The sequence below is a fragment of the Protopterus annectens genome, chromosome 16.part0 (assembly GCF_019279795.1).
Source record: "Protopterus annectens isolate FY-2018-M chromosome 16.part0, PAN1.0, whole genome shotgun sequence".
Lineage (NCBI taxonomy): Eukaryota > Metazoa > Chordata > Ceratodontiformes > Protopteridae > Protopterus > Protopterus annectens.
Window position 1 is genome coordinate 824517568 of NC_056750.1, and position 12148 is coordinate 824529715.

The 12148-nt window shown below is 37.9% G+C and overlaps 1 protein-coding gene across 1 annotated transcript in view; it reads right to left on the reverse strand.

Annotated features, from left to right (window-relative positions):
- LOC122790919 (eosinophil granule major basic protein 2-like) overlaps window positions 1-11904 on the reverse strand; it is a 219526-nt gene extending 207622 nt beyond the window's left edge. Inside the window, exons 1-2 of the mRNA XM_044058603.1 lie at window positions 11791-11904; window positions 5581-5650 (exon numbers count right to left, since the gene is read on the reverse strand). Of these exons, the coding sequence (XP_043914538.1) occupies window positions 5581-5638 (58 nt within the window). The 5' untranslated portion in view covers window positions 5639-5650; window positions 11791-11904. The remainder of the gene's footprint in view (window positions 1-5580; window positions 5651-11790) is intronic.
- Window positions 11905-12148: the final 244 nt, after the last annotated feature.

Here is a 12148-nt window from a genome sequence, read left to right on the forward strand (position 1 = left end):
CCATTTTCAGCAGAGGCCCGGGGAGAAAAGCTCCAAGGGTAAGCAGATACAGCATTACATAATACCAGCATTACATATTACAGACTATTCACAGTGATTACATAAGTAAGCAAGTTAAACAAGTTCCACAGGTTACAGTTAATCCTGAGCACAAGTCAGGATTAAATTAAATTACACAGTAAACAGGTTAACAGATTTTTACACATTCTAGAGAGAGTTAGCCAGGCTTGATACATTGACATAGCCAGTTAAGTGATAAATGTTGTCTGAGTCTAGTTTTAAATTGACCTAAGGTGGAAAGTAAGGTAATATCAGCTGGAAGAGAGTTCCAAGATCTACTTATAGAGTTTGCAAAGAGACAATCACTGGCTGTGTTATTAATTTTGCTAGCCTGAATTAGTAGTTTGTTAGAGGATCGAAGCGGTCTAGGATTGTTATAGGGGTGATAATATTTTTCAGTGCAGGAGTATTGCCCGGATTATAGAGGATTTTATAGGCCATAATCAGTTGGTTATACTGGATTAGGCTGGGTAGTTTTTTATATATATATATATATATATATATATATATATATATATATATATATATAGATTATATATATATAGTTATCTATATATATATATGTATATATATATATATATATATATATATATATATATATACGTATACCTTAACTACTGTGGAGCTTTTCTTCCTGGCTACCATTAAAAGAAGCATCTTTTCTGGCCAGTTGTGCTATCCCAGTGTCAAATACAATAAATAAATAAATAAATAATGAATAAATATAAATAGTTTGATAGCTGGAAGGATAAAATGTTAGCTAGATAGATAGATAGATAGACAGACAGATAGGTAGTTGTATAGACAGACAAACGGTCAGGTATATGGTTATATAGATCAGCAGGTAGCTATCTGACCTGATAGATTGATATAGATGGAGATCTACATAGGTAGATAGATACATACATAGAACTTTGGTCATTTCATAACTGGTGATGTGAATCCTTAACCTATTCTTTTCTATAACACTGATCATTTTTAGGATATTTGGCTCTCTGTCAACATTTAACTCTTCATCTCTTTCTCTTCTTGAAGCCGTTCCCACTCTTCTATGACTGGCTTGCCCTAACTACCTCCTTCTTTACTGCAGTCTGTCGTTTTTTCCTTTTCCTTCTCTGATAACTTCTGTCATGCACACCTTACACCTAGTTAGTGATGAATCTGTAATCTATAGTGAGATGGTCTGCAATAACTTCTCTCCCTGTACCAGTAAACTCCAGCTATAGAACTTAGATCAAGCATTGTCTGAGTAGTGGTAGAGTTAGGGAAAGGGTTTTTAGTGAGGTAATGTGTGGGATTAAGGTTAGGGTTAGGGGCAGGGATAAGGTCAGTACACATGATTAAGGTGGTGCATATTTTTAAGGAAATTCAGATCATAGAGCTGTGAGTTCTATGCTTTGAATAAAGGATGATACAATAACAAGGCAACTTCAGAAGAGTGGAATTTAATGATTTAACAGCAGTCTCTGTGTTTAGCGGAATTTAATGATTTAAGAGTACACTCTGTGCTCTCTGTATGATCATAGTGTTAATGCTGGAGTGACATTTTAATGATTATAAAGTATACAGCCATTTTATGTTTAACAGTACAGTCATAATGTCTCTTATGAACTCTTTCACAAATCTTTGAAGTTTTTTTTGGATACATTTTGGTGATATTAGTCCACCTGCAACACTGTTTAAGATCTTTCTTTTGACTGCTGAATTAAGCCCTTCTGTCTTGGCTACTCTATAACTCTGGTTACTACCCAGGTTACTGCCAGTTACTCCCAAGCTGTATATCTGCTCCATTTCACTGTGGTGAGAGCCAAGTATGTTGTTATCTGGAGCCATTTCACCTGCGATAGGGACCAGGGTTTTGTATTTAAGCTCTAATGTTCCTCTGAACATTCCTAAAGCATCCAAGAGACTGGTGTGTAACAGACCAATGCAATGTATGTACGCACCTCTGTGTATACATACGCAATCCTGCCTCTCCCCCTTTGTGGACAGCACATTCATATGATCCCCGCTATCCATCCAAGATTCTACCAATGAAAATGTGCCCAGACACTTGCCCCATCACCCCTTGAAGAGAGGACCAGCTTATCCACATCTTTCGTATTCTTCTCCTCACCATCTCCAGCAAGTGCCCAAGCTGCTAGCTGAAGCTGGGTCACATGGATTAATCAGGGGTTTACCCCACTATGCCAACAGAGCTGAACTGCAGCACAGTATGAGATGACCTCAAGAGTTAGAACAAAAGAGAAAACAAATGTTGCTTCCTCTGTGACACAGATAGATAAAAACTCTTACTACAGGCCATATGACCTGGTTTTGATTAGTAATCTGGTGCTGAATGACCCAACTAATGTGGGGCAGGTATTTGCTCAGTACGAGCGGTGGCGCAGCGGTGCAGCAGGTAACGTTGTCACCTCACAGCAACAGGTTCTCCAGTTTGATTCTCAGCTGGGATGCCTGTGCAGAGTCAGCATGTCCTCCCTGTGTTTGTGTGGGTTTCCTCTGGGTACACTGGTTTCCTGCCACAATCCAAAGACATGCATCTGGAGCATTTCTTCCTGGGCCTCTGCTGAAAATAGGCTCTGTCCTAGTCAGATTTTTACAGTCAACAAATGTTAAATAAATAAATAAATGAGAAACAAGCTGCAGAATGTAATTATGTCAAGCAAAACATTGTTCCTTGGCTAGACAAAGTAGATACACATCCACAGTTAGAGCATTGTACTACTACTTACTGTCCAGCAGGGGGAGGAGTTTGGACCTTTGGAGAAAATATCTTTGCCTCATACTTACCCCTAGAACTAGACAGAAATGAGTAGGTCAGTAGGGGTAGGAATTCAATGGCTGCAGTGAACTCGAAATGAGTAGGTCAGTAGAGGTAGGAATTCAACGGCTGCAGTGAACTCAAAATGAGTAGGTCAGTAGGGGTAGGAATTCAATGGCTGCAGTGAACTCTAAATGAGTAGGTCAGTAGAGGTAGGAATTCAATGGCTGCAGTGAACTCGAACTGAGTAGGTCAGTAGAGGTAGGAATTCAACGACTGCAGTGAACTCAAAATGAGTAGGTCAGTAGGGGTAGGAATTCAACGGCTGCAGTGAATTCGAAATGAGTAGGTCAGCAGGGGTAGGAATTCAACGGCTGCAGTGAACTCGAAATGAGTAGGTCAGTAGAGGTAGGAATTCAACGGCTGCAGTGAACTCGAAATGAGTAGGTCAGTAGGGGTAGGAATTCAACGGCTGCAGTGAACTTGAAATGAGTAGGTCAGTAGGGGTAGGAATTCAATGGCTGCAGTGAACTCAAAATGAGTAGGTCAGCAGGGGTAGGAATTCAATGGCTGCAGTGAACTCGAAATGAGTAGGTCAGTAGAGGTAGGAATTCAATGGCTGTAGTGAACTCGAAATGAGTAGGTCAGTAGGGGTAGGAATTTAATGGCTGCAGTGAACTCGAAATGAGTTGGTCAGTAGGGGTAGGAATTCAATGGCTGCAGTGAACTCGAAATGAGTAGGTCAGTAGGGGTAGGAATTCAATGGCTGCAGTGAACTCGAAATGAGTAGGTCAGTAGAGGTAGGAATTCAACGGCTGCAGTGAACTCGAAATGAGTAGGTCAGTAGGGGTAGGAATTCAATGGCTGCAGTGAACTCTAAATGAGTAGGTCAGTAGAGGTAGGAATTCAATGGCTGCAGTGAACTCGAACTGAGTAGGTCAGTAGAGGTAGGAATTCAACGACTGCAGTGAACTCGAAATGAGTAGGTCAGTAGGGGTAGGAATTCAACGGCTGCAGTGAACTCGAAATGAGTAGGTCAGCAGGGGTAGGAATTCAACGGCTGCAGTGAACTCAAAATGAGTAGGTCAGTAGAGGTAGGAATTCAACGGCTGCAGTGAACTCGAAATGAGTAGGTCAGTAGGGGTAGGAATTCAACGGCTGCAGTGAACTCGAAATGAGTAGGTCAGTAGGGGTAGGAATTCAATGGCTGCAGTGAACTCGAAATGAGTAGGTCAGCAGGGGTAGGAATTCAATGGCTGCAGTGAACTCGAAATGAGTAGGTCAGTAGAGGTAGGAATTCAACGGCTGTAGGGAACACGAAATGATTAGGTCAGTAGGGGTAGGAATTCAATGGCTGCAGTGAACTCGAAATGAGTAGGTCAGTAGGGGTAGGAATTCAATGGCTGCAGTGAACTCGAAATGAGTAGGTCAGTAGGGGTAGGAATTCAATGGCTGCAGTGAACTCGAATTGAGTAGGTCAGTAGGGGTAGGAATTCAACGGCTGCAGTGAACTCGAACTGAGTAGGTCAGTAGGGGTAGGAATTCAACGGCTGCAGTGAACTCGAAATGAGTAGGTCAGTAGGGGTAGGAATTCAACGGCTGCAGTGAACTCGAAATGAGTAGGTCAGTAGGGGTAGGAATTCAACGGCTGCAGTGAACTCGAAATGAGTAGGTCAGTAGGGGTAGGAATTCAACGGCTGCAGTGAACTCGAAATGAGTAGGTCAGCAGTGGTAGGAATTCAACGGCTGCAGTGAACTCGAAATGAGTAGGTCAGCAGGGGTAGTAATTCAATGGCTGCAGTGAACTCGAAGTGAGTAGGTCAGCAGGGGTAGGAATTCAATGGCTGCAGTGAACTCGAAATGAGTAGGTCAGCAGGGGTAGGAATTCAATGGCTGCAGTGAACTCGAAATGAGTAGGTCAGCAGGGGTAGGAATTCAATGGCTGCAGTGAACTCGATGCGCCAGAAGGAGAAAAAAACTACTAATGCAAATGTTTTGGCTAACAGCACAACGCCTAAACTAATATAGATGTGCAATTTTATTATTCAAACTATTTATGCAGTTTTATATAAAGACTTTACTTTTTGAAAATAGAACATGCCAGGCTGCAGGCAAATGTGTTTTCTATGATATGAAAATGTCATGAGGGCATAGAACACTCATTTGCAGTTATGCGCATAAAAATAAACACACGTTTGTGCACCCACATTTATTCAGAATTTTGCACAAGCAGACATGCATGCGCATGCAGACAACCACATGCAAACACACATACACACACACACACACACACACACACACACACACACACACACACACACACACACGCACATGCGCTCACGCACACACACACACACACACACACACACACACACACACACACACACACACACACACACACACAAACACAGACATATATATACACACACACACACACACACACACACACACACACACACACACACACACACACACACACACACACACAAACACACAGACATATACACACACACACACACACAGACATATACACACACACACACACACACATGCACACATAGACATATACATAATCACATGCACACACACACACACACACACACACACACACACACACACACACACACACACACACACACACACACACACACACACACACACACACACACACACACACACAAGCACATGAGCCACAGTCTTTCCTTAGCTCTCCCCTGAATACAATTGCTAAATTATTGCTAAGGTATAATCATTACCTGATAGGATACTTTCAGCAACCACCAGCAGGATTAGGAACACAAGAGAGGCCTTCATTCTGACAGCTGCCTAGAAAGAAGAATAGAAAAACAAGAAATTCCCATCAGATAGCTGTTATAAGAATAAGGAGTTTATCAAATGTTCTGCTCCTAAATTAATTATTTTTTGTTTCAGTCTTTGAGATGCGTGTAACATTTGGAACTACAAAGGGATATTGAATGGTCATTTTTGAATTTCATTTCTTGTCAGATGTTTCTTTTGTATACTGTGGAATCCAGGACACTGTGCTATAACCCGTGATAACACTGTGATATTACCAGGTTATGGATATGTTGATAACATGGAATTCAGAAACTGCTGAAAAGTTCAGCAACTTACCTGTGTAATGTTGTACAGTAAATGTGGTCTTCATTTTCATATTTTATTTAAGCAATAACCAATGACATGGTGTGGTGTATTGAAGATTTACCCATGGTAGGTGTGCCTTAATCATGAGGATGAAGCCCAAATAATTAAATAAAGCCAGCCGTGGGTAAATTTCAATATACCACAACCACAGAGTCGGTTGTTGGTATTATACAATGACATTATTTAAGGTAAAAAATACTTTTCTTAAATAATTTTTTATATAACGGCACATTTCTGTTCTTCTGCTGGTTGTGGTACACCGCTTCCTTGTTTTGATGTACTGAGCATGCGTATGGGACTTGTGTCCCATGCACACCCAGTACATCAATGCTTTGAAACGGAAGCAACGGAGAAATGAAAGTCACCATTGCTCCATTTTAGCACTTTATACCAAAGGAAAAAATGTCCGGGCAACCACACCTCTTTCCTTTGGTATATTGTGGGATTTACAATGGGCACGCTGGCCAATCAGCATGCACGTTTTGGAATATTAATGGGGGTCATTGTATAATTAATATTTTCCAAAAGCTAGGGTTGCACAGGGGTTCAACACTTAATAGTGTTGCCTCACAGTTCTTGGTTCTTCTTCTCATTTCTTGGTTAGGGTATCCTTTTTGCAGATTGTTCATGTCATGTATCTGCCCAGAAGGATTTTCACCTGGTCCTCCATTTTCCTACCACATCCCAAAGAAATGTTGTAGAAGAAAAGGAGATTCTGCAAATTGTCCATAGTTATACATTTATATGTAGTACAAGTGCTGTAAGAAAGAGAGCGTGTGTGCGTGTGTGTGTGTGTGTGTGTGTGTGTGTGTGTGTGTGTGTGTGTGTGTGTGTGTGTGTGTGTGTGTGTGTGTGTATGTATGTGTGTGTGTGTGTGTGTGTGTGTGTGTGTGTGTGTGTGTGTGTGTGTGTGTGTGTGTGTGTGTGTGTGTGTGTGTGTGTGTGTGTGTGTGTGTGTGTGTGTGTGTGTGTGTGTGTGTGTGTGCGTGTGTGCGTGTGTGCGTGTGTGCGTGTGTATGTGTGTGTGTGTATTAATACCCTATTTAATTTCTTGCTTTATGCCCATTAAGTGTTGGACTCCTTCAAAGCTAAAGTGGATAAGATGGTATTACAGAATAAATGAATGAGTTCCTGTGTCTTATTTTTCTCACACAATTAATTAACTTACTTGCTTTCTTACTCTTTATGTTAAGATAATGTTTGCATCATTGACACATTGTATTGTATCTTCTTTACAATATTCTTTAACAGCCATGGCTCACTGTAGATATTACAATGAAAAGCGTTCCTCTTACCACATCAGTGAGGGATAATGCTTAAAATCCAGGCACAATGGCCTAAGATAAGAGTTTTAATTAAGTATTTAATGAATGCTGTTTATTGCATAGAAGGATCAAATGCCTTTATATAACAGTAACTTTTCTAAAAAAAGAACAGTATTTGATAGCATGTGTTTGGCCATTGTTCAGTGACAAAATATTAAACTTAAAATCAGTTACATCAATTGAGGTATGTGATGGAAGGAGATGAGAAGTATTTATAGTAAATAAATGTAATGACAACTGACAATGAGGCAAACTTCCCTTGGAAATATATCTTTTACAGAAGAAAACAAACAGGAAACCATTATTTTAAAGGTGCTGTGAGCAATTCAGTTCCACTATGATTTGTTGAGTTACATCCAGATGTCTAAGTTAGAATTAAATGGTCACAATTAGTTACAGGTTGTCTGGACAAAATCAAAAGAAAAAAAGCTTTTTTTTTTCAGGTGAATAAGTCTCTTGCACTCATCATACGGGGGACTCTGACGCTCTGTACTCCATTATTTTAAGTACCAGCACCATGGTCACACAACTGTGAAGACAAATGAAAATCTGAAGGAAAGAAAAACAAATTCTTGCTAGTGTTTGTGTAGGAAGAGCAGTGGCAATGACTTCCTATGAGAAACACCACTCATCTGGATGCAACTCATGCACTTGTTAACGAAGAACACGGACAAGTGCTTATCTGACATCTACTCAAAAACCAAGTAACCTTATTAAACTAGGAATGCATGTCCCTCAGAGGCTGACAGAAAGCATAGAAACCATTCAGAATACAACAGGCAAATAAGGTACTTTAATAAGCATAGAAACAATTCAGAATACAACAGACAAATAAGGTACTTTAATAAGCTTGTTTAGCTGACATGACAATATGCCCAGAGTTATATACTCCAGCTGTCCAATAAGTTATTGTTCCAGCAAGCCTTGGCAACATTTATTTATTATTTGTTTATATCTTGTTTATAGGGGTTGAGCACTGATCACTGCAGGCTCAGCAAAACAGCAACAGTCAGATAAAAGCATCAACAAAGCAATTTGCAAGAAAATAATGACACTATATAAAGACAACGTGCATTGTCTAAATTATATTAAAATATATACAGGCCGAGACGAATAAACCAATGGGAAACCAGGAAATAGAGCATGAAATAAAAATTCCAATGGAATAAACAAGAAAATAATGACACTATATAAAGACAACGTGCATTGTCTAAATTATATTAAAATATATACAGGCCGAGACAAATAAACCATTGGGAAACCAGGAAATAGAGCATGAAATAAAAATTCCAATGGAATAAACAAGAAAATAATGACACTATATAAAGACAACGTGTATTGTCTAAATTATATTAAAATATATACAGGCTGAGACGAATAAACCAATGGGAAACCGGGAAATAGAGCATGAAATAAAAATTCCAACGGAATAAACAAGAAAATAATGACACTATATAAAGACAACGTGCATTGTCTAAATTATATTAAAATATATACAGGCCGAGACAAATAAACCATTGGGAAACCAGGAAATAGAGCATGAAATAAAAATTCCAATGGAATAAACAAGAAAATAATGACACTATATAAAGACAACGTGCATTGTCTAAATTATATTAAAATATATACAGGCCGAGATGAATAAACCAATGGGAAACCAGGAAATAGAGCATGAAATAAAAATTCCAACGGAATAAACAAGAAAATAATGACACTATATAAAGACAATGTGTATTGTCTAAATTATATTATAATATATACAGGCCGAGACGAATAAACCAATGGGAAACCAGGAAATAGAGCATGAAATAAAAATTCCAATGGAATAAACAAGAAAATAATGACACTATATAAAGACAACGAGCATTGTCTAAATTATATTAAAATATATACAGGCTGAGACGAATAAACCAATGGGAAACCAGGAAATAGAGCATGAAATAAAAATTCCAATGGAATAAACAAGAAAATAATGACACTATATAAAGACAACGTGCATTGTCCAAATTATATTAAAATATATACAGGCCGAGACGAATAAACCATTGGGAAACCAGGAAATAGAGCATGAAATAAAAATTCCAATGGAATAAACAAGAAAATAATGACACTATATAAAGACAACGTGCATTGTCTAAATTATATTAAAATATATACAGGCCGAGATGAATAAACCAATGGGAAACCAGGAAATAGAGCATGAAATAAAAATACCAATGGAATAAACAAGAAAATAATGACACTATATAAAGACAATGTGCATTGTCTAAATTATATTAAAATATATACAGGCCGAGATGAATAAACCAATGGGAGACCAGGAAATAGAGCATGAAATAAAAATTCCAATGGAATAAACAAGAAAATAATGACACTATATAAAGACAACGTGTATTGTCTAAATTATATTAAAATATATACAGGCTGAGACAAATAAACCAATGGGAAACCGGGAAATAGAGCATGAAATAAAAATTCCAACGGAATAAACAAGAAAATAATGACACTATATAAAGACAACGAGCATTGTCTAAATTATATTAAAATATATACAGGCTGAGACGAATAAACCATTGGGAAACCAGGAAATAGAGCATGAAATAAAAATTCCAATGGAATAAACAAGAAAATAATGACACTATATAAAGACAACGTGCATTGTCCAAATTATATTAAAATATATACAGGCCGAGACGAATAAACCATTGGGAAACCAGGAAATAGAGCATGAAATAAAAATTCCAATGGAATAAACAAGAAAATAATGACACTATATAAAGACAACGTGCATTGTCTAAATTATATTAAAATATATACAGGCCGAGATGAATAAACCAATGGGAAACCAGGAAATAGAGCATGAAATAAAAATACCAATGGAATAAACAAGAAAATAATGACACTATATAAAGACAATGTGCATTGTCTAAATTATATTAAAATATATACAGGCCGAGATGAATAAACCAATGGGAAACCAGGAAATAGAGCATGAAATAAAAATTCTAATGGAATAAACAAGAAAATAATGACACTATATAAAGACAATGTGTATTGTCTAAATTATATTAAAATATATACAGGCCGAGACAAATATACCATTGGGAAACCAGGAAATAGAGCATGAAATAAAAATTCCAATGGAATAAACACTGGCCAAGGGTAAAATAAAAACGGATATTTTATTAAACAAAAACAACCAGGTAAGTGCATTTCATTTTTGCTTCATTTTATTAAACAAAAACAACCAGGTAAGCGCTTTCACTTCTGCTTCATCAGACCATATATGGTGTGATGAAGTAGAAGTGAAAGCGCTTACCTGGTTGTTTTTGCTTAATAAAATATCCGTTTTTATTTTACCCTCAGCCAGTGTTTATTCCGTTGGTATTTTTCTTTCATATTCTATTGTCTAAATTATATTTATATAATGCAATGAGTTGTACATTCTCCCCAAATACTAGACTCCCCTGAGAACTTTCATAAGCAGCTCTACCTACTGCCCCCCCCCCCCTTTGCACTCATCCTCTCCTCAAACTGGGGACAAAGTGGTGGGAATCCATTCCATCTTCCAGTACTGGTACTGGATTTTGCACTTTTATCAATACTGTGTCCTTATCATCACTAGTAGTGGTTCTAAGACGTTGTGTAGAATGGAGCATCATAACAGAGATGCATCATATACCTCTGAGCCACTCTGAACTATACACACCATCTGTTCTCACTTGTGATTGCATTAACAGGAATGGTCTCTTGGGCCTTAATCCTCTCCCACAAGAAAGCTGAACAGATGACACCAGCATTGTTCCCCTATCTGAATGACCTCTGGCTCTAAGTTGGTAACTGAACTCTAGTCCCCAGTGATGCAGGTAGCTATCCACACCAATATGCAGGCAGTGATTTGTATACTCACAGTAAAGTCATGTGGATCTTCAAATGTTATAAGCTCTAAATAAAAGAAGGAAATATCTGCAAATGTTTATGGGCTAATTTCAAGATATAGAGATTTTCTCTCTCTCAATAAATACATGCGTGTGTGTGTGTGTGTGTGTGTGTGTGTGTGTGTGTGTGTGTGTGTGTTACCAATTACTGTAATAATAGATAAGGATTACTGTCTTATCTAGCCTGCAGCTTTGCCTCCCATTCTAGACATTCCCAGCCTTAGCTAACCCAACAGGCTGCTGTTAACTGCCATTTTCACCTTTACATCTACCACGGGCATCCTTTAACTCTTCCACTATTAAAAAATGTTTTGTGTCACAAAAACACTTTCCAGTTTAGGAAAAAAAAAACAACTTGTTTCATTCTCTTGCCTATAAAAATAAAACAAATTACTGTAAAAATCATAACTGCTAGTTTTACACAAAATATAGATGCAAGAAGCTACAGAAATTGTTAATCCATTGATTTTAAGATATAAATTGTCTCCAAAATCAACAACATAATTGTATTTGTAATAATCAGTGAACTGGGTCTTACCTAGAATGGACTCTATAGAGTTTTGCTTTCTACTCCTTGAGTTTCAGTCTTACAAACTTTGACTTTTATAGCAAAAAACGTATCAGTATCAACCACAAACATAAAAGCTTAGTCATCCACACTGGCAAGTGAGCGACTAAAGAGGATGTCACTTCTCCCTACAGATTGTGTTATTTCTCATTACTACAGAATTACTTTGCTTAAAAGATGTTATCAGCATTCTAAGGAGAAGTAAACCACTTGGTTCTGGTAGCCACAAAATGACATATTAAGGTAGGGTACATCTAAAACTTTCTTCCAATTTCTAACTTAGTTAAATTGCCTTTATTCTTGTCTGGTACTTTCCTCACAAACTTTT